The 22,885-nt window shown below is 49.7% G+C and overlaps 2 protein-coding genes and 1 long non-coding RNA gene across 4 annotated transcripts in view; 1 reads left to right on the top strand and 2 right to left on the bottom strand.

The window, feature by feature from the left end:
- Positions 1 to 302, bottom strand: part of LOC135974915 (uncharacterized) — an 18,197-nt gene extending 17,895 nt beyond the window's left edge. Inside the window, exon 1 of the mRNA XM_065564185.1 lies at positions 140 to 302. The gene's annotated coding sequence lies outside the window, so the exon portion shown is untranslated. The remainder of the gene's footprint in view (positions 1 to 139) is intronic.
- The window catches only part of LOC135974918 (uncharacterized), a 20,081-nt gene extending 726 nt beyond the window's left edge, over positions 1 to 19,355 (top strand). Inside the window, exons 2-3 of one of the 2 annotated variants that reach the window (XR_010591979.1) lie at positions 297 to 397; positions 18,601 to 19,355. This is a non-coding gene — a long non-coding RNA (uncharacterized LOC135974918). Of the gene's footprint in view, positions 1 to 296; positions 8,170 to 18,600 lie in introns of those variants that run through there. The other variant, XR_010591978.1, reaches the window with a different exon arrangement.
- On the bottom strand, positions 11,933 to 21,075 carry LOC135974917 (uncharacterized). The gene is made up of 5 exons (XM_065564198.1): positions 20,931 to 21,075; positions 17,805 to 18,101; positions 16,178 to 16,255; positions 15,382 to 15,567; positions 11,933 to 15,345 (listed from the first exon to the last, which is right to left on the bottom strand). The coding sequence occupies exons 1-4, from the start codon at positions 20,986 to 20,988 to the stop codon at positions 15,392 to 15,394; spliced, it is 609 nt and encodes a 202-aa protein (XP_065420270.1). The 5' UTR covers positions 20,989 to 21,075; the 3' UTR covers positions 11,933 to 15,345; positions 15,382 to 15,391.
- Between the last annotated feature and the right edge of the window lie 1,810 nt (positions 21,076 to 22,885).

A 22,885-nucleotide genomic window follows, 5' to 3' on the forward strand; every position in this document is an offset into this window, starting at 1 on the left:
TTGGAATGGGGGTGGAGAAGGGATGGGGTTGGGGCGGGGCCGGAGGCGGGGAAGGGGCGGCATTGGGGCAGGGCCGGGGACGGGACCGGGGCCCCGTGGAGTGTCCTCTTTTTTAAATGTTTGAATATGGTAACCCTACCTTAAAATTACTTAAAAACATAACCAAGTCTAATCCCTGGGCAGTGCGTCTGCAAACTCCATCTCACCCACGACGCGGGACGGCTGAGTGACGTCATCACGTCGCAGAACCAGGCAGCTTCCTGTTGAGGCTGTAACTTGGCTTTTTTGTTTTATAGGGTTTTGTACCTGTCTTGTTGCAGCCGCTCTTCACTTGGATGAGATGAACCCCTGGGGCGGAGAGCTAGAGGAGGGGGCTGAGCGTTAGTATTGTAATCTGGTGAGATTCAGATTTGCTTTATTTGTACCTTTTCAAAGAATGTCACAAGTGACCAGAGCCTGGGCTGAATTACAATAGAACCGTCTCCTCAGTCCTTTCACAACCATTAGTTGTGCTGCTCAAACATCACAGCCTGGGACATGTTCTTCAGCTCAGGTCTGTGCTGCTGTTGCCTTCATTCACCAGCTCCTCCTAAGTCTGTCCCATAACGCCCTGCCTGGCATCTGACGCCTCTTCGGGGGCTTAGTCCTTATGGGCTGCATGGTGCCGCCTGGCTTCCACCGAGGAACGTGTTACATGCCTTAAGTACAGCTTTTTATTTACATTGTGATGGAGTGACAAACGGGACAACCCAGGTAATTACAGACCTGTCAGCCTGACATCGCTCCCGGGCAAGATATTTTATCTGCCATTGTGTTGCCCATTCACCGAGCTTATATAAATCTCTCTGAAGCTCCTCACAGTCCTCTCTGGTCCTGACTAACCAAAATAACTTTGTGTCATCTGCATATGTTGCTACCTCCCATATGAGGAGAGATTAAAGAGGCTGGGACTTTTCAGCTTGGAAAAGAGGAGACTAAGGGGGGATATGATATGAAGTGAGAGCTTTGCAGGCAGGAGTGCTCTCAGGAGCTGCTAGAGCCCCTTGGGGGTCGGGGTTTTGTGTGGCAGGAGAGCCGACACACAGTGTAATGTCAGGGGTAAAACGCTGTGTGCGGCCGGGCCTGGAGAAGTTGGACGCGGTTGCAGGAAGCAGCTCAAGAAATGCCCGAGCAGCTGTGGGCGGATCAGAGCGCGCACAGAGAGAGACCCAGCAGCTATAGCGTCCTGTGAGAATTTCAAAGTTTCTAGTCCCTGTGGATACAAAGAGCTTGAAAATAAGACCTATTTCCTCCCTAAAGGCTCAGAAACCAAACAGCAAAGAACGCCTCTTGGCTGAATTCAAGTTTCATTTATTTTTTATAAATTGACAGATAATATGGATGTTTATTGTTAAGCTTTTATAAATTTAAATTTTCACAGTTGCATGAAATGATGGGTTTTAAGCATTTATTTTTATCGATTTAAATGTTCAGTTATGGGAAATTCAGTGAGGAGGTCAGACAATTGTTTAAGGCCACTAGACATTGACTGACATTCAAAAAGTTAAAACACAAACTGTGAACACCACATGTCAAAATGTACAAAGTCAATAGCCATAAATCAAACCCTAGTAAGTTCTCTGGCAGCATTTTTCTTACTGTGCCTCTCTGTAAATGTCAATGATCGCTGCTGGAAATAGTTTATCAGTTTGCCTGGGTACAGTGAACCTGACATATACTGAGAAAAATCAGATCCTTCCAAGCCTACTCGTATACGGGGCTTGGAGGGGGGGAGTAGACCCCTCCCCCCAACCCAGCATTAAAGCACAGGGCTATTTCTACATAAGGCTCAATTATTTAATAGGGTCAGTTTTTGATTAACACCCCCTCCTCCCCCCAGCACACGGTTTAATTCCAAGCCCTGATCTCTCCCCGCCTGGTGCTTTTTCTCCAAGAAAGGCGGCGGGGGGTGTCTACAGCAGGAGGAAGCGCAGACACGATGGTGGCGATTGTTTGGGAAATGTCCCCCACCCCCTCCGAGCTGGGAGCGGGCCCCTCCCCAGCCGCGGCTGCATTTTAAGTGCGGAGCAGCCCAAGCCCGCCGGGGGCGCAGAGCCCGCACAGGGGAGAGAGCAGCAGAAGGCGCCGCCAGTCACCGGCTAGTTCGGTCCTTGTTCTCCGGTCCCCGCACGGCGCTGTTCATTACTCTCCGTACGCAGCTCTCAGCAGCCCACACCCCAGAGCTGGGCACCTCCTGCTCTACCACAGCGGTTTCAAATGACAGCCTTTTTCATGTGCAGACCCCTAGCCCATTTCAAAGGGAGCTGCACCCCCCCTTGGAAATCTCAGACCCAGTCTGCGACCCACAGCCCCCCTCCCATGTGTCTCTCCCCCACAGCTCCCTATACCTCCCCCTACTCCCCATTTCCCCTACACCCCAGGATGGGTCTCTGCCACCCCCTCCCCTCCCCCCAGGTGTCTCTGGGGGTCTCCTTGCCCCCCCATTCCTGCGCCCCCAATATCCCCCTGCCCCGGGTGTCGCTGGGGCTCTGCCAGCCCCGTCTTCCCCCCTCCGCCCCTGGGTGTTTCTGGGGCTGGGTCTCTCCCCTCAGACCCGCGCCCCCCCTGCCCTGGCACAGGGGTAACAGACACTCACCGGGAAGGCAGAGCAGGAAACGCTGAACTGCACACAGAAGCTACCAGCAGGCGGACGCCAGCTGGGAGCTCAGCTGTGCAGCACTGCCCAGGGGCCCCGGAAGAACAAGTGAGTGGCTCCGACTTGCCGCAGTCCCCCGGATATCGGGATAAAGTGCGTCCTGACCAATATAAGGTCGGGACGAGGGACAAGTCCCCTAAAATTGGGACTGTCCCGTCAAAATCGGGACGTCTGGTCACCCTAAGTAGGTGTAACGGGCAAGTTAGGTCAGTGGGAGAGAAATTTTAGTGTAGTCACTGACAGGTCGATGTAAGCTGCCTTGTGTCAACCTAACTCTGTAGTGAAGACCAGGGCTCAGACTTTACACTTCCATCTTAGAAAAAGGATTTTATCTAAGGACTAGTCTACCCTAGAAGAGCTATAGGGGCACAGCTGCACCGCATCTGGTGGAGACTCTCTATGCCGACAGGAGTGCGCTCTCCCGTCAGCATAATAAATCCACCTCCATGAACGATGGTAGCTACGTTGGCAGGAGAAGCTCTCCCGATGACATAGCGCTGTCCACAGTGGAGCTTAGGTCAGTGTAACTTACTTCACCTGGTGTGTGTGCGGGGGGAGGGGCTTATTCACAGCCCTAAGCAATATAACTTAGTACTGACATAACCTGTAGTGTAGACAAGCCCTAAGAAGAGTTATCTATTGCCTTAAAACAGTTTCCCAGTACACTCCCTAGTTATCTGAGGGCTCCAGTGTTTACTACAGACAGACGACAGCCTTGATACTGTCCCCCAGGTTCTGGATGATCTGTTCAAACTAGGGCTGTCAATTAATCATAGTTAACTCAAGTGATTAATTCAAAACAAATTAACTCAATTAAAAATAATCATGATTAATTGCAGTTTTAAATTCCACTGTTAAACAATAATAGAATACCAATTTAAATGTATTATAAATATTTTGGATGTTTTCTACATTTGCAAATATATTCATTTCAGTTACAACACAGAATACAAAGGGTACAGTGCTCACTTTATATTATTATTTTTATTAAAAATATTTGCACTGTAAAAAAGTGAAACGAAATAGTATTTTTCAATTCACCTCATACAAGTACTGTAGTGCAATCTCTTTCTCATGAAAGTGCAACTTGCAAATTTAAATTATTTTTGTTACATACCTGCACTCAAAACAAAACAGTGTAAAACTTTAGAGCCTACAAGTCCACTCAGTCCTACTTCTTGTTCAGCCAATCGCTCAGACAAACAAGTTTGTTTACATTTACAGGAGGCAATGCTGCCCGCTCCTTATTTATAATGCCACCTGAAAGTGCTACTCCTGGGGGAATTCTACACCCTGTGCGGGGTACAGAACTCATACCTTCTGCAGATTTCTTGGGTCCCCCACACAAAAATGGGGGAGCAAAGAAAGCTGTGAGGAACATATGCCCCTTCTGCGGCAGCCCAGGTGTGTCTGCTGGGAGCAGCCAGCAGCAGAGAGCAGATCACCGTGGGGTGGGGGGAAGAGGGAGGCTGGGCATGCGTGCGTGCTGTGTCTGTGGAGAAGGGGGTGAGGCTGCGCACCTGCCTGTGTGTGAACAACTGAGAGAGACTCCATCTGTGCCTCTCATCACTGTTGCTGCACTGTGGACTTGGAAGCGTAGGCTGTGTGAAGCAGGCTCTGTCCCTGAGGCAGAGCAGAAATGTAACAACTAAGCAGGTAGGCTGCTAATGTTCCCAGTGTCAGTTAATTGTTCCCATTTTTAGTCAATTAAGGCACCTTTACCTTGGCAGAGTGGTGTACAGGGCCGGCTCCAGGCACCAACTTGGCAAGCAGGTGCTTGGGGCGGCCCCTCTGGAGAGGGGCGACACGTCCAGCTATTCGGTGGCAATTCGGTGGACAGTCCCTCACTCCCGCTCGGAGCGAAGGACCTCCCGCCTAATTGCCGCCGCAGATCGCGATCGCGGCTTTTTTTTTTTTTTATTTTTATTTTGCCTGCTTGGGGCAGCAAAAACCCTGGAGTCGGCCCTGGTGATGTAAAGGAGCCTAATTGTAAATGACAGTCACGGAATCCTCAGCTAGGAAGGTTTCAGAGTAGCAGCCGTGTTAGTCTGTATCCGTAAAAAGAAGAACAGGAGTACTTGTGGCACCTTAGAGACTAACAAATTTATTAGAGCATAAGCTTTCGTGGACCACAGCCCACTTCTTCGGATGCATATCAGCTAGGAAGGTCTCTGTGCTTTCTCACTTCTTTTCCTGTGCCAGAGAGACGCAATGGGGTTAGATTACAGCTCAGGATCTATTTTATTTACCCATTAAAAAAAAAATGCAGAACAATTATTAGCAAACCTGTACGATTTTCATGTATGAAAGTCTGAGCAATTTAAAGTGACATTCTACTTTACGGAACATCAAACACCAAAATAAAAGGAATGTAATTTAAATGAAAATCCAGGATTATAACTGGAATGCAGGGTCTTGGTTACCAAGTACGATAGTTTAAATAAATGACCAACATAAGTAAAACTGGTGTGATTATATTGAATTATTTTGACAAAAAGTATGCAGAATTTTGGATTTTTGGCGCAGAATTCCCCCAGGAGTAAAGTGCGAACAGGCATTCCTATCGCATGGCACTATTGTAGCTGGCATTGCAAGGTATTTACATGCCAGATATGGTAAACATTCATATGCTTCTTCATGCTTCGACTTGTAGATTTCTCAGTGCAAGTATTTGCAATCAATAATAATAAAAGTGAGCACTATACTTTGTATTCTGTATTGTAATTGAAATCAATATATTTAAAAATGTAGAAAATGCTCTAATGTTACAAGTGTAGACGTACTCTATGTTTCTGAGGATTGGGGTTCTCTTTTCAGCTTCAAGCTGTTCTTATTTGCTTGGATGGTTCCTCGTTGTTGTTTCCTGAGCTGGACAATGGTTTGGGGCTTGAAATAAACTCTGTTCTGGTTGGGGAAGTTGCCCCTCCCTTCCTGAAAGCGTCACCATCCGGTTTTTCAGGCGATGCAAAAGTTGCACCACAGTCAGTCACATTACAATTTTCTATATATATATATATGTATACACACACACACACACATCTCTTCATAACCATGACCTGTATTTATAGCTCCTAATGACTATTAAGTTCAGCGTATTGCAAGCTTTCATAAACAAATCCTACTCTGTTAACTCTTATAGTAATACATAATATGCAAACAGTTGGTCTATTTGCTTGTTTTGGGGGGGTTTAAACCTTTTGTTCTCCTCGTGGAGTATCTGGATCCCGATTGTTGACTTCCCTTCTAAAGCTGTCACTCCATTCCCCCCACACAAAGAAGCAGCAGGCTAGTCGCACTCACCAAAAACTCTGTTAAAGGGAAGTGAGGCAATGTCTGCGCTATATAGTGGCACAGCTGTAAAGTCTCCCATGTAGCTGTTCTATACTGATGGGAGAGAGCTCTCCTGCCAGCATAAATAAATAAACCACCCCCAGCAAGTGGCGGTAGTTATGTTGGGGGGAGTCCACACCAGCACTTATGTCGGTGTAACTTACGTTACTCGGGTCTGTTTTTTTTCTAGTGTAGACAAAGTTATAACGTCACTTAGCCCTGGTCTACATTACAGACTTATGGCTGTATAAAGGCATTGCTCAGGGGTGTGGAAAATCCACACACACTCTGAGCGATGTCGTTACACCAACCTAACTCCCAGTGTAGACAGCTCTATGTCAACAGGAGGGCCTCTCCAGTTCACATAGCTACCCCCTCTTAGGAGGTGGAGTACTTATCCCGACAGGAGAAACTCTCCTGTCCACACAGCCAATGTCATCACAAAACACTACAGCTGCACTGCTGTAGTGCTATAAGTGTGGGCAAGCCCTTAGTAGCATCTCATAGGGTTGCCAGGTGTCTGGTTTTCGATGGGAAAGCCTAGTTGAAAAGGGACCCTGGTGACTGACCGGGCCATTAAAAGTCCAGTCAGTGGCGCAGCAGGGCTAAGGCCGACTTCATGCCTTCTCCGGCTCCACACAGCTTCAGAAAGTGGACGGCATGTCCGCTTGGCTCCTAGGTGCAGGGGGGTTGGAGGCTCCGTGCGCTGTCCCTGCCCCAAGCCAGTTCCACAGCTCCCTTTGGCCAGGAACCACAGCCAATGGGAGCTGCAGGGGCGGAGCATGTGGATGAGGCAGCACGTGGAGTCGCCTGGCCATGGAGCCACCTGGCTGCACCTCCGCCTAGGAGCCAGAAGGACAAGCCGTCCGTTTCCAGGAGCCCCCTGAGGTAAGCACCACCTGGAGCCCCCACCCCAACCCCCAGCCCCAGCCTGGAGCTCCCTCCCACACCCTGAACCCCTCATCCCCAACCCCAGCCTAGAGCCCACACCCCCAGCCAGAGTCCTTACCCCACCCCGCAACACCCTGCCCCAGCCCAGTGAAAATGATAGAGTGAGGAAGGGTGGAGGAGAGCGAGCAACGGAGGGAGGAGGGAATGGAGTGAGCAGGGGCATGGCCTTGGAGAAGGGGTGGGGTAGGAGGTAGGGCAAGGGTGTTCAGTTTTCTGCAATCAGAAAGTTGGCAACCCTAATCTCGTACCCTTCCAAAATATAGAAATTGGCAGCCCAAAACAGGAGCCTTTGAGAATCAGAGATACCAGGTGTTCACTATCTGAGATCAAAGGAAATTCTGTTCAATTTTATGTGGATTAGGGACATAATATTTTCCCTTAGATCTGTGCAAAAAAATACCATTATTAGCACCTGAACATGTAAAAGGGAGGGACTTTCGTTTACGGGATTTTTTTTTGTTTTGAAGTGAGGGCAGGGTGTATCTCCAGAATCCCTGAACCAAAACCCCTCACATTTGCACCACAAACGCTACTCAGGTCTCTCTATTGTCACAGCAATTTCCAGGCCAAGTTCCACTATGCACATTTGGACACTCCGAAAAAAAATATCCGCTTTACACAGAGGGTTACCATACGTCCGGGTTTTCCCAGGCACGGCCTCTTTTTTGAGCCTCCTTCCTCTGTCTGTGCAGATTTTTCAAATAACAGGAAATGTCCAGGAATTTTGCAGAACAGATGCTGTGGCTCAGAAAGAGCCCCGATTGGTCCACTGCCCGATTGGTCCCTCCCCTTCATCGGCAGCTGATTGTTCCATTCCACCCAGCCAGGCTCCAGCTCTGGGGAGGGAGTCCCGCAGGGAGCCATTGACTGACAGCCGGCGCTGTGTCCTGGGCTTGCATCAGCTGCCCTGCCACCGTGACAGGGAGCAACACTGCCCCCCAACTCCAGTGAGTGCCCTTGCCCCAGGTACCCACTCCACCACCTCCAACTGTGCTCTCTCTCTCTCCAGCTCCCCTGCTCCTCCGGCAGTGTCCTCTTTTGGGTAACCTGAAACATGGTCACTCTTTACACAGAAGTTGTTGCTCAACCTTAACTAGAGTGCAGCTGTGGCAGAATTAGGGTGACCAGATGTCCCGATTTTATACGGACAGTCCCGATTTTTGGGTCTTTTTCTTATATAGGCTCCTATTACCCCCCACCCCCGTCCCGATTTTTCACACTTGCTGTCTGGTCACCCTAGGCAGAATCCCCAAAATATTTAGGACAGATTTGGGAGGCTGAAGGGCCAATACAAATGAAGTGCTTGTAACAACCAAGCAGTGGTGTAGCCAGGCGGAGGGAACAGGGGGAACAATAAAAAAAAAAGAAAGGCACCACCCGCAGCGGCGCTTTTACTCACCCGGCAGCGCTCCAGGTCTTCGGCGGTGGGACCTGCACTCGCCCCGGGTGTCTTCGGCAGCACTGAAGGGCCTGCCACTGAAGACCCGGAGGGTCTGGCAGGAGCTGTGGGGAGCACTTTTGGGGGCCCGCAGGCCCAGAGTGGCCCAGGGGTTTAGCGGGAGACGGGGAGCAGCCTGCTCCACTTCCCTCGCCCCAGCCCCAGCCATGTCGCTCAGGAGAGGGGGTTTGGGGGAAGGGGTAGCTCCCTGCACTCACCGGCCCCGGCAGACATGGAGCAGCCCAGCCCTAGCCCGCTCCACTCCGCCAGCTCCCAGCCGCAGCGCTCCGCTTCCCCCCGCCAGTGAGTGCAGGGGGCTATCCCCTTTCCCCAGCCCTCCAAGCCACACGGCTGGGGTAGGGGCAAGGGAAGCGGAATGGGCTGGGGCCGCGTCACTCCACTTCCCGCCGCCAGTGAGTGCGGTGGACATCCTTTCCCCAGCCTCCCCGCACACCGCACTCTCCGGAGGTAGAAGGCGGAGTGCTGCAGCTGGGAGCAGGCGGAGTGGAGTGGGTTGGGGCCACATTGCTCCACTTCCTGCGCTGCTGCCGGTGAGTGCTCCAGCCCTGGCCGCCTTCCTGGGCTCCACCGCTCCCGGCGGCTTCACCCAGGGCCGGCTCTGGCTTTTTTGCCGTCCCAGGCAAAAAAGCCTCCTGCCGCCCCCCAGCGGGGAGCGTGGCAGGGGAGGACGCCGAGCCCGGCCGTGGCCCCGCTCTCCCCGGCCGGCCGGAGCGCCACCGGGAGGGCAGTGAGCCCAGCCGTGGCCCTGCTCTCCCTGCCCAGCCGGACTGCTGGGGGGAGGACAGCAAGCCCAGCCACGGCCCCGTTCTCCCCGGGTGAGCGCCGCCCCCCTCCAGGTGCAGCCCCACGCACATGCTTGGAGGGCTGGTGCCTGGAGCCGGCCCTGGCTGCACCCCCTTCCCGGCCACCGTGCTTGTGATCCTGCCCCTGCCCGCAGCTCCCGAACCCTGCCCTGCTCTCCACGCAGCTCCAGCCCTGTGCTGACCTCGCCCTGCTCTTGCCGCCGGCTGGCCGCTAGGATTTAAAATCCAAGCCGCCCGCCGCTAGACACCATGGGAACGCCCCCTCCCGCCCGGTTTAAAGGAACAGGCATGTCCGCTGCGCCGCGAGCTGACAGCCACGAGCAAGGAGGCACTTCCAGAACACAAGGTCTCAGCCTGCAACGTCGTCCGCGCATGAGTGTAAAAATTAAAAAGGCGCCACTTTTGGGGAATGTGCTCAGTGGGGGAGCAGCCGCTCCCCCTGCTCCACCCCTAGCTACGCTAGTGCCACCAAGAATAGGTTTAGCCAGACTGGGACAAGCCCCTTCCACTTACTCCAAGTTATTCCTGCCCTTGAGGGAGGAGGGGGTATTAAGATGGCTTCATGCCACTTTTGTTCTCGCTGCATTCCAAGGCCAGGCAGGGCTCCTTCTCAGTTCCACCATGGAGACAGAGTTGTATATGGCCAGTGTGGGCTGGTGCCCTGATTTCTCAGCCCCCAAAATAAAACAGTCAGACAGCCATCAGTCTGGTTTGGTCCCTTCTCTCCAGGGGGTAGAAAAGTGTCCAAACCCAACAAAACCACCAGTAGCAACAACAATCCTATAGACCTGCGAGCAGAGCCCCAGCTCATACCCAACCATCTCCCATCCCCCACAGCCAGCTCCCTGGCGGTCCTTTATATTTCCCTGCTTCCTCTAGTGGGTCAGGTTTAATCAGCTGCTGCATTAACCCTTTGGGATCTGCGCTAGGGCTGCCCTTGTGTTCTGTGGTAGCCAGACTTCCCAAAGACTTCAGCTCCCATTTCGACTCTTAAGTAAGCGCCCAAGGCTCTCACTCTGATGAGCACTCTCCATGGGAGTACAGGGTGCTGATGTTTTTCTGAAAAGCCCAGTCCTCAGTATGCAGCTTGTTTATGCAAGTCGCTTCTGGAACAGTTCCAGAACTCATGAGACACTTTAAAGGTTTGGCTCAGAGCCTTGTTTCCATTTACAGGAAATCACCAGCTAGAGACTCATTCTGAGGCTTGTTGGCCTCCCACGCTACAGTTTGTCACTCATATTTCTTCCGTGTTCAGTTCACTGCTTGAGTTTGGTTTGTTGTAGCAAAGAAAAACAGCAAAGGTAAATAGTGAAATCAGAATCACCTGAGCAAAGCCCTTACTGCAGAGGCACAAAATGCACTTAGAGATGGCAAGGGAAGTATAATTCTAGTGTCCATTCTCCCAACCCCCAGACCTCCCCTACCTAATGTCCCTTCATGGAACTCGGCAAGATATCTGTATCAGCTCTGCATTTAGCTGGGGGGAAGTCAGTTTCACTGTGAAAATGTTTCTGATGCTCATCAGGGAGGTCATGGGAATACTGGAGGGCTATTTCTAACAGTGGAAAGAAATCTGACCTGATATATAAGTAGGGGGTGGGTAGTTATGGGGCTGATTTCCCGGGCTTTTGCACAGCCATAACTCCAACTGAAGTCAGCAGGAGCATCTCAGCACCGCAGCTGAATGATGCACCCCCACATACCCATCCCTGTACACATACCATTGAAGATGTATTTTGGGATGGTGGGGGTGGGGTTTAGGCAATGGTGCTAGAGTGAGAAGCAAATTGGACTGGGATTTGCTGATGTGAACATTTGGGGAGTTAGATTTGGGAATAAGAAGCACACCTAGGTAGCCTTGAGGCATGCTCTGGGAGGTAGGAGAATTGTTTGAAGAGAGGGAGTTGGGTTTGGTGGGGGGGGAGAGGGAGAGTGGATCAGAAGAGTGAATGAGGATTTGAGAAGGCCGAATTGGCCTAGGAGCTTGCTGCTTTCAGGCCAGGGAGAAGGCCTAGATGCTGACTAGAAACAGAGCCTGGGCACCCCTTGCAATTTTTTTTTTTTTAAAGGAAGCATATTGTGATGTTTCTCACAGTACCCAAGACTGTGAGTCACCTCGTTTCCCCCTGCCGCTAAGGAGTTTGGATCTTGCTTGTGCCTGTCTGGAAGCAGGTTTCCTAACCCCACCAAGCTTTCAGCCTTGCAAACATTCTCCTCTGATCTAGGCCAGGCCCATCTTTGCCTTGCAGGTACTATTAGCTGCGCCCCAGTCCGTGAGTCCCTTTTCAGCATTCCCCTGTGACATCCAGCCCCAACACTGGTGTGACAGTTTCCCCCCAGGGTACCACCTGGAACTGGGATACCACTGAGTCCGCTGACCCACCAGCCTGGGTTCCCTTTACACTGTATTGCTATGACAAGCTTATTTCAGGCTCCAGCCTGCACTTTCAGCCACACATACAGGTAGGGACACACCCAGCTGCAGCTGCATGCAGACGCTCTGTCCAACTACTGGATGGGGAGTACCCTAGATGCAGCCTTTCCAGCTACTCAGGCACACACCCAGAATTATACTATCTTGAGCTGCACAGGGAACCATACAGTGTAAGCTCATACAATTTGTCCCCTCCCTCAATGTGGAGAGGAATATGCAACAGTCTGTGCCCCCCCTGAGTTGTGATTCCCAAACACTGGTTTTAGATAAAGCAAAAACAAGTTTATTAATTACAAAAAATAGATTTGAAGGGATAGCAAACAGATCAAAGCAGATTACCTAGCAAAAAACAAACAAAAAACACACACACAAAACAACACACCAACTAAGCTTAATATACTAAAAGTTTAGGATGAGAATCTGCTTTTTTACATCCAAGAGATTATACAAGCGGGCTGCAGATTAAGGGGCAAACTGCACTTGCTTTACAGCTTGGAATCCCCAGGGGTTTCATTCACAGGCTAAAAATCCCTTTAGCCTGGGTCCAGCACTTCCCCCAGTTCAGTCTTTGCTCCTCAGGTGTTTCCAGGAGTCTCCTTGAGCGGGGAGTCAGTGAAGAAGAACCACAATGATGTCACTCCCCTGCCTTATTGTGACAAAGTGGGACTGTTCTTAATGTTTCTTCTTAATAGTGTAGGTGTGCCTCAGTTTCCCCTGTGCATTTCTTAAGTCTCTAGGTGGTGGGATGAAGCCCAGTGTGTATAAATTGCCGACACTCTGTCTCCTGGCAACTAATGGCCGGGGCCCTTCCCCCCAGCAAGGGGATAGCAAAAGGTGTTGGAGAACAAAGAGATCAGGTGACCTTCTGGCCCGGGAAAGAGACAAAGGCCAGAGAGGAGGGGCTGGAAAGTTTCAGTTTGGAGCTGACTGGGGATGGGGTGTGAGTGCAGACGGGGTTGCCTGGCTCACTGGGCCCCAGAATGGACCCCGCTGAGGGGTCCCGTTCTCTGTACCTACAAGCTCTATTTTAGACCGTGTTCCTGTCACCTAATAAACCTCTGTTTTACTGGCTGGCTAAGAGTCACGTCTGACTGCAAAGTGGGGGTGCAGGACCCTCTGGTTTCCCCAGGACCCCGCCTGGGCGGATTCGCTGTGGGAAGCGCCCCGAGGGGCAGAGGATGCTGAATGCTCCAAGGTCAGACCCAGGAGGTGAAGCCGTGTGAGCTTCTTGCCCTGAAGACAGTCTGCTCTGAGGGAGAGGAGACTTCACCAGAGTCCTGACTGGCTTTGTGGGGAGCAGTTCCAGAGCATCGGCCGGGGACTCCGTGACACCTTATAGAGTTTTTGCATATGGCGGGAACCCTTTGTTTTAAAGCTTGGTTCCCACTTGTCAATGGAAAAACTCTGGTATTCCAGAATGAAGTCCAGCACCAGGTGACTTGGTCACATGTCCTGAACTGTCACAGCGGCCATTACTCTGAGGCTGTCTGTAGCATCCTCAGGAAGGCCCCCCAGGTGGGAGATAGGCCTTAAGCTTTTTCTATTGTTTCTTCCTAATGGCTCATCAACCTGAATGGGCCCTTCCCAACCAGCCATCTAGACTGAGGGCTTGTTTACACTGCAAAGCTGTCGACAAAACTTTTGTCTTTCACGGATACTTTAAAAAGCCACCCCCTGCACAAAAGACAAAAGTTTTGCCAACTCTCCTGCCGACAAAGCTTATGCCATTCGCGGGACTGGAAGTATTTTGTCAGCAAAAGTGCCGACAAAATACTGCAAAAGAGCATTCAGACATGAATACATTTATTGCTAAGAATTTAATCTTTTCAAACCTATTGATAAAACATAGTAAGTATGGATATGATGCTCTGTAGCTCAGGGGAACACTATACACCCCCATGTTCATCTTTATAAAATGGTGTGGTATCCAATGCAAAGTTTGTCACGTTGGGTGTCTTCGGAAGGCTCATAATGCACTGAGTATGGTTGTTATAGCGATGTTATAGTAATATAGTTCTAGTCATGTTATGGTAAGGTTATAATTTCATGTATATAGTTGAGAGGCTGAAAATGTGTCCTCATGTCTTAAAGCAAGCCCAGGGAAAACTCTCCAAGAACAGAGGGGCAATTCACACCTCATCAGAGCACAGATGGGACAAACCCAGCCTAGCCTCACAGGAACAATGGACACTGGCTTGGGCAGCAACAGAAGAATCTGTTAGAGTTAGACCCTTGAGGGAGTCACCCCCCTTCCCTTGGGCAGTTTGGGACTGCAATGAGGTAATGCTCACCTGACTCTGAAGGGGCGGGGGAAGGCAAAGCCATGAGGGAAGAAAGGACATGATAAAAGGGAGACATTTTGCCATGCTCATTCTCTCCCACCTATATGTACAGACACCACCACCACCAAGCGACTGAAATGCCGATCAAAGGGGAGAGCCTGACTGAAAAGTAATCAGCCAGCCTGTGGTGAGAAGCATCTAAGTTTTTAAGGACATCTAAGTTAAGAGCAGCTTAGAACGCATTTTGCTTTTATTTCATTTTACCAAACCTGACTTGTTGTGCTCTGACTTCTAATCACTTAAAATCTATCTTTATAGTTAATAAATCAGTTTGTTTATTCGATCTGAAGCAGTGCGTTTGGCTTGCAGTGTGTCAGAGGCTCCCCTTGGGATAACAAGCCTGGTACATATCATATCAATTTCTTTGTTAAATTGACAAACTCATATGAGCTTGCAGAATCCAGCGGGCATAACTGGCCACTGCAAGACAGAAGTTCCCAAGGTTGTTTCTGGCACCGGAGATACTGGCTAGTGTCATTTGGTTGCACAATCCAAGGAGCAGCTTACATGCCAGAGGCTGTGTGTGAACAGCCCGGGAGTGGGGGTCTCACAGCAGAGCAGGGTAAGGCTGCCTCCCAGAGTCGAGGATTGGAGTGACCTAGCAGATCACCGGTCCAGATAACACCAGAGGGGAACGTCCCAACGGATTATCTGCATCACACAAAATCATTCCCGCCAAAAGAGAGTTTACCACCTAATGGCTTGGTTATTGAATACCCCATCTGAGACTCTCTGGTCCAGCTGAAGCCAAGGGTGGAGCTAGGAGTGGACTTTTGGGTGGGTGGGCAATGACAGACTGTGCTCACTCAGCTTCTCCTGACACCACGCCCGCTCCCTAGGCCTAGGGCCCCCAGACACAGGGCTTCACCTGCTGAGCTGGGCACGTGCATGGGGCGGCTCAGAAAATGGCAAGGCAGAGCTGCCGGAGCGCAGCTTTCTGAAGGCAGGCGCATAGCTCCGTCCTGGATTTCAGGTGCCTGACTGAAACCCCGGGCAGCACTGCACAGATTTGGGTGGGCCTGGATGCTATGCTATGCGCCTGGTTGAAGTACATGGGAGCTGAGGGTACACTTTGAAGAAGTCCAAATTCCCTCTCTCTCACCCACAGATCTCAAGAGCAGTTTATTAAATTGCATAAACATATTATTCCAAGGTTTTTTTTTTTTTTGCTTTGTTTTTTAATGAAAAAACTTAAATCCTGAAAGCATTTTAGATTTGGTGAATTCCAAACAAGTCAGCCTTTTTCCAAAGCCATATGATAGGTAAGTATTCACCACATTTTACAGAGGAGAATGGAGGTCCAGAGAGATTAAAGACAGGAAGTCTGTGGCCTTCAGTCAATCATGTTAGGACAGGAAGTCTGTGGCCTTCAGTCAATCATGTTAGCAGGCCTGGAGTTTTCTGCTCATATGGACTGTGCCATATTCCTTGGAATTTGAGCTTTTGTTCTTGTGAACTGTAGAATGTGCGAAGTCTCCATATCAGGCATATCAAAAACACACACACTACTGTCAGAACAATCATGAGGATGGTAGCAGATACAAAGCTTGGCTCTGAAATAAAACAGAAAACTGTGGCACTACTAAGATTTGGCAAGACGGTTTCTACTGTAGACTCTGGGCTGGGCATGGACATAACTCAGCTTAGTTGTTCTGACCCCCACAGTAATCCCCTGGGCTCAACATTTCCATTGGGAATTCCGATGTCACAAGAACAGGGTGAAAATAGAAGGACTAGATAATAACGCAAGCTAGCAAAGTCCCCTTTCGATACCTCATCACAACTTGGGGGCAGGGGAAACACTGCTTCAAGAGTCCCCCAGGGACTCTAGAGGGAGTTGAGAGCCTGCAAGAGAGGACTGTTAGCTGTTCCTCATGCTGCCATTCAGAGGGATTTAATAAGGGCTAGAACCTGCTTCATTCTATAAATTGGAACTCTGGAATAGAACCCAGGAGTCCTGGCTCCAACCCCCACTGCTCTAGCCACTAGACCCCACTCCCCTCTCAGAGATGGGGACAACCCTGGAGTCCTGGCTCTCAGCCCACCACTCCTAACTTTAACCCACTAGATCCCATTCCCCACCCAGGGCTGGGGATAGAACCCAGGAGTTCTGACTCCCAGCCCACCTCACTATGCTAATGTTTGCTATTTCATTTGACTTACTTGCGTTTTTCTCACCATCTTTTTCCTCTTGCAGAGACGGAATCTCAGAGACAGGTGGAAGCTCAGTGGGCTCTGAGTCTGAAGTGAAAGAAAGCAGATAGTCCAAGCAAGGACTTAGTGCACTGTTACCAGGGCCCTGATGTTTCTGGCCTCACCTAGGCCTTGGCTACACTCGGGATTTCACAGTGCTGCCACGGCAGCGCTGTGAAGCACAAGTGTAGTCGCGCCGCCAGCGCTGTGAGAGAGCTCTCGCAGCGCTGTAAGTACTCCACCTCTCCAAGGGGAGTAGTGTGCAGCGCCCTAGACTCTGATTTATAGGTGCGTTGGAAGATCTGACTTAACTAGTTCGCCCTAATTAACACCTTCTAAAACTCTAACTGCAGTTTTTGAGTGGTTCAGCTTGGCAACTTGACCTAAGAGCACACCTATACACCCTAGCCTAGGCAAGGCCTATGAGGCTGTGGCCAACTAATCTTGTTGTCTGGGCTTTCCTTACTGTGCCTTTCATGGAACAGCTTCTTCATCAGGCAGAGCAGAAGAGAGACCTCTGAGGGCAGAGAAGGCCTCATATTTATCTTAAAAATAATAAAAAAATATAATGAGGAGTCCTGTGGCACCTTAGAGACTAACACATTTATTTGGGCAGAAGCTTTTGTGGGTTATGACCCACTTCATTGGATGCCACGAAAGCTTCTGCCCAAATAAATGTGTTAATCTCTAAGGTGCTACAAGGACTCCTCCTTTTTTGCTGATACAGACTAACATGGCTACCCCTCTGAAACCGGTCATACTTATCTATAAGCAACAGTGGGCACAAATCCTGGCACACTCCTGACTGAGCCTGCAGACGAGAAGGTAGTAATTGCACATGCCAAACTTGTGCTCACAATTATTTCCAAATAAGGGAGCTGGTCAGAGCTCTTTTACAACAAAAGGAAGGCAGAGTTAAGGCACTAGCCTAGGACTCAGGAGATCTGGCTTTGATTCCCATTTCTGCCAGATTCCTTGGGTGACTGAGCAAGTCACTTGATCTCTGGGGTCTCAGTTCACCATCTGGAAAATGGGGATAATTTTCCTTCCTTTTCCGCCCCCCTCCCCCCCATCTTCTCCATGTGAATTGTAGACTCTTTGGGGCAGGGACTGTCTCACTATGAGTTTGTGCAGCGCCCAGCACAACAGTGCCCTTAGGCGCTACCACAAGATAAATAACAAAAACCCAGGCCTAGCTTATGGAACAGAGATCTATCATTCCCTGTTTTTAATCTGGTTACAAAGTCAGAGATATGGGTCCTGGATCACCTGATGACACCAGAATCTCAACATTCCTTTCAAACAAACAAAACAAATTGTAATCGCTCATGGATGCAAAGCTTAAAAACATGACCTCAATGTAATCGATGCAGTGACTCCAGCCAGAGTCTGCAGAGAGCCTGGGACAGTAACTCTGAGAAAGAGGAACTGCCCTAAGTGTAAGCAATGCACAGACATCTGTCTGAGTCTGCAGAGAACCTGAACTGATTGTTTGAGAGGCTTAGATGCCCCCCTGTAACCAGTGCAGAGATGTCTGCCTGAGTTTGCAGAGAGCCTGGAACAATAGCTCTGACAGGGACAAAGCCACAGAACTTACCCTGCACTATCAGGTGTATAAGAGCCACACACTCATCTGACAGGTCATGTTTCACCATGTACTTCCCTCTGGTCTCTTGGCTCACATTCTCAACCCGGAAGTATTGCTCTGTCACAGAGATGTCTGTGATGGATCCAAGGTGATTCGTCTTCCCGTTAATGGAAATGATTATGTCAACCCACTGCTCAGAAGTGTCATTGAACTTCTGCACGATGAGTGTTGTGCCAGAGGCACTGAAGAGGATATGTTCTGTACCCCCTCTGGGCACAATCCTAGTGTAGACATGCTGACAAACCTCTGGGGATATAAAAGAAAAAGTGAGTAGCTCTGTAGCTTGGGTGGCAGGATTTCCTAATGGATAAGGGTGGGCGTTGGGACTCACAAAATCTGGATTCTATGCCTAACTCTGTTGTATGACCTTGGGCAAGTAACTTCCTCTGTTGCCACTCCCACCCTTTGTTGTACCATGGGTACTGTGCTATATAGTTGGTTATGTTTTGGCTATATACAGTGTATGTTTTATAGTAAGAATTAAGATATTAAAATGAATAAATAGGATAGAGGATACTTCACTTGCACCACAGCTCATAGAGCCGAGAAGCGATTAGCCATTTTCTTTTTATTCATGCCTTGCAAAACAGACAGGATCTTGTCTGTGTCTATGTTAATTAGATTAGAGGAATTTTGAAGGCCTAGGCCCCAATGTAGGAAAAGATAGTTGCAAAATTTAGTAAGGCCTAATTTAAAATGCCTTTCCTGTTCAACATAAAACACTGCTATTTGTTACCTTTTGAAGGTCTCTGTAAAGAACTGTTTGTGTGAATGAGGAATGCGTCCATCAGAAAAAGATAAGGTGTGAAGGCCACTGTTGAAGCCAGATGGCCAAGAGAGGAAAAGTAAAAAGACTAAAGAAACTTAAAAACGCCAGTGAACCATCAACGCGCATCCATGGTTGAGGAGGGGCAGACTGACGACCCTGAGCTGAAGGCTGGCACCCTTAAAACACAAAATAATTAATTAAATCAAAACCAAACAAAATGACCCTTTGATGGTGTTTTGGGACATCAAAAAATAACACCCACTAAAAAGTAACCGGTCATAAACTAATGCAGCAAAATCCATAAACTTCAACAACAAAAAAGGACTATAAAAACAGAGTGCTTTGCCACGGGGCTTTGGGTTCATCTTACCAACAACTCCAAAAGCATCGGATTGCGACCAACAGAACCCGGATCCCCTCTGCGACCAACCTGGCTGGCCACTAAATTAATCCAGACTCTGGACTAATAACTATAAACATCGACTGGCGGGATTGTGTGCATAATGTGTGTGTGTGTGTAACTAAAAAGCATATGCTAACTGCTGTATTCTCAATAAATGCAGCGTGTTGCCTTTTCCCCTATAAAAAAATCTCATGTATTTTGTTTAAGCATAACACCTTTGTCTATTTAGACTATAAGCTCTTTGGGGCAGGGACTGTCTCTCCCTGTGTGTCTGTGCAGTGCCCGGCACAACGGGGCCCTGATCTCAGCTGGGGCAGGGACTGTCTCTCGCTGTATGTCTGGGCAGCGCCTGGCCCAACGGGGCCCTGATCTCAGCTGGGGCAGGGACTGACTCTCGCTGTGTGTCTGTGCAGCGCCCGGCACAACGGGACCCTGATCTCAGCTGGGGCAGGGACTGTCTCTCGCTGTGTGTCTGTGCAGCGCCCGACACAACGGGGCCCTGATCTCAGCTGGGGCAGGGACTGACTCTCGCTGTGTGTCTGTGCAGCACCCGGCACAACGGGGCCCTGATCTCAGCTGGGGCAGGGACTGACTCTCGCTGTGGGTACATCTATGCTGTGAAAAAAGACCCTCATGGGGTAGAAGGGGGAGTGTTATAAAATTGCTGGATAGACTTTTGGATTTGGGATGGAACCTGAGCTTCAGTGTTTAATTTGTGCCAAGGCTGAGTCCTGGCATCTCTAATTATGGCAGTTCCTAGCCCCGGTGTAGTGTGAAAAATCTGCTCTTAGCAGTTTTTACACTACTTAAGTAGTACGGGTTTTCACACTACACCGGCACCTCTGGGCTTGCTGCATCAGTTCTGAAAGTAAACAAAATTGCCTGAGCCCCAACACCTCTTTCTTTACAAATTAAACACTGCTGGGTTCTGAGACCCTGCAAAGGTTTGGGCTGAGTCTGAGATAACTGGGTATCTTTTAACTGCAAGAAGGAATAATCAATTCATTCTCAGCAGCTTGGAGCGAAGGGCAGTGGCTGCCTAAAAGGAGAGAACTACAGACTGAAAAAAGAACAGGAGGACTTGTGGCACCTTAGAGACTAACAAATTTATTAGAGCATAAGCTTTCTAATAGCTTCAGTTTCTCCAAACCTATTTCATTGATCAGCTCACTTAGAACCTGACCCAAAGCCGACTAAATCAATGGAAAGATTACCAGGGACTTCAATGATTTGTGGATTTGAGTCATCATCACAAATCAAATTCTGCCCCCCAGCCACTCTTTATTTACTTATACAGCGCTCCTCCGTTGCCAGAATCTCTCCATTTCAAAAGTTAAACACCATTTCCAGTTGCTTAAAAACAACCTGCCTGGGCACACACAAAAACTGCCACATTTTATGTTCAGGTAGAAACTGCTTCGCGTTGATTTCTTTTCAAATTACAGTAGCTACAAAGGCAGCACCATAACTTCCAAGACAAAGGCCAATGACAAACAGGCGCGTTTGCCAGCATTAAACAACGGGATCGTTTGAACCGCTCTGGCAGGCTTGCGATTCGGATCAGGAACTTGCAGGAGGGCAGAGGGTAGTTGCAAAGATCAGGGGGTTGCCTTTTGTTAGCCTTTTCCAGAAAGCTCTTGAGATCGGACCAAATTATAAGAATATTGCTAAGAAGCAGAAAGGTCGTTGACTCCCCTCCTCCCCCCAGCTTAGAGCTGCCTGAGGAAGTGAAGACAAAATTCAAGAGGCAAGAGCTCTAAGCTAGAGCGGAAAGTGAAAGTAACAAAATTAGGGGGGTTGGAAAAAATAAGGGTTGTTTCTCCCTTATTCCACCCTCAGCTCCCCCAGGAGGTTGTGTGTAGGGAACGGAAGGGAGACTGGGGAGGAGGGTTAAGCCTTTTACCTGTACTGCCTGTTCTGTCCAAAGATAACAGCAGGACTAGAAGACAACCAGGCTTCATGTTGCTGCGTCTTCCGTTCTGAACATGGGCGTGGTAGCTATGCGGAAGAGGAACTATTGCATATAAGCCGGTAATTCCAGTGCCTCCCTGCAGAAGTTCCCCCTTTAAAAGTCAAACACGCACTTGCGGGTTTACTTCTAGTGGCTAGTCCATGAGTTCGATTTCCCCCCGGTACTAGAGGTGTAGTAGTCTGTCCTCCGGATGTAAACAGAGTGGCCCTTAAAACTACAGATTTAAGGGGTGCAGGAAGAGGAAAGTCTCTGGAGAGTCGAACCCAGCGGGGATAGGGGGTGTCCTCTTTCAGCATCCTGGCATCTACCCACAAGTGATTCTGCAAGGGGAAAAAGAACCTAAACAGGCCAGAAGCCCAGGATCTGTGGTTTGGAGGGAAGGGACGGTCCTCAGACAGCTGATCTGGGGGGAAGGGAGGGGCAGGAGCTCAAAGTCACTTTGTGTCACTCCTTTCTTTCCCACTACGTGGGGATGGGGAAATCCCTTTAAACACCGTATTAATCTGTAGTTGACCCTTTTAGCAATAGCCCTTCCCCATCCCCAGGAAATTATTGAGAGTCCCTTATCTCACCTGTTAAGCAGCAAAATCTTCCCCGGGTGAAACTGACTTCCCAGAGCTCAATGGAGATAAGGAGTGGGGGCACATCTGGGAGAGGAGGCTATGCATCCTTAACCCCAGGGCCGGCTCCAACGTTTTTGCCGCCCCAAGCGGCGGAAAAAAAAAAAAAAAAGCCGTGATCGGGGCGCTTCGGCAGCAGCTCTACCGTCGCCGCTTCATTCATATTCTTCGGCGGCAATTCGGCGGCAGGTCCTTCCCTCCGAGAGGTACTGAGGGACCCGCCACCGAATTGCCACCGAAGAGCCGGACGTGCCGCCCCTCTTCATTGGCTGCCCCAAGGAGCTTTCCACCCAGGCTGGCGGGGGTAAAACTCTGCAGATAAACCTTTGAACTCTGGGGCGGCACTGACCAGGGACAGAGACTTTGGGGTTGTTGGACTTTGGGGTGATTGGACTTAAAAGACCCTGAGGGGAAAAGGACACTGCCAAACTTACTTGGAGGTGGGTCTTTTGCTCATGGTTTGTGTTATGAATCCTGTTTGTGGTGTTTCCCCAACATCATGCCGCATTGTTTCCCTCCTTTATTAAAAGGCTTTTGCTACACTCAGACTCTGTGCTTGCGAGAGGAGAAGTATTGCCCAGAGGCGCCCAGGGGGTGGTATGTAATTGTCCCAGGTCACTGGGTGGGGGCTCGAGCCGGTTTTGCATTGTGTTATTGAAACAGACCCCTAGATACAGAACCCGGCCCTTGTTGCTGCCAACTCAGAGGGGCAGAAGGGTTACATTTATATGCTAAGCAAAATCCATTTGATGTTGAGTATCTATATAATCAGTGCCCTATAACTATGGAAACTGAAAAGTTCTTTGTCTTTCAGTTGAACCTAATGGGAAAAGGGAAAATGAACTCATTTGTCCTGTTTGCTCTTGGCAACTTGATCAAAAAGGTTTTTTTGGCAAAAAGTGGGGTGTGGAGGAATGTGCGGGGCAGGGGGAGCAGTGACGCAAGTCCTGTGCAAAGGGGGAGGCAGGGCTCAGGAGCGGGGCAGGCAGGGCTTCTCCATGCCAGCTCCAGCCTCATGAGGGTGGTGGAAAGGCAGGCTGGGCTAGGACAAGCAGCAACACCAGCCCTTGCCCCAGGCAAGCAGCTGGGGCAAGCCCCATGTGTCGGGGAGGGGGGGCTCAGGTGAGCAGTTTGGGCTAGCCCCTTGTGGGGGGAGGGCTCAGGCTAGCCCCACATGGTGTCCTGTTTTCCCTTTGGGAAATATGGTCACTCTATCTGACCTTACTAATATAGCCCAGACACCCAGGGAAGAGACCCCTCAAAACT

This window comes from Chrysemys picta, chromosome 12 (genome assembly GCF_011386835.1).
Source record: "Chrysemys picta bellii isolate R12L10 chromosome 12, ASM1138683v2, whole genome shotgun sequence".
In the NCBI taxonomy this organism is placed as follows: Eukaryota; Metazoa; Chordata; order Testudines; family Emydidae; genus Chrysemys; species Chrysemys picta.

Excerpts from the sequence above, each read along its gene's own strand:
- LOC135974917 (XM_065564198.1), bottom strand. The coding sequence starts at position 20,988 with ATGAAGCCTGGTTGTCTTCTAGTCCTGCTGTTATCTTTGGACAGAACA. Across the intron at positions 18,102-20,930 it reads GGACAGAACAGGCAGTACAG|AGGTTTGTCAGCATGTCTAC; the intron begins GTAAAAGGCTTA and ends TTATATCCCCAG. Across the intron at positions 15,568-16,177 it reads AGATGGTGAGAAAAACGCAA|AGCCAAGCTTTGTATCTGCT; the intron begins GTAAGTCAAATG and ends GTTTTATTTCAG.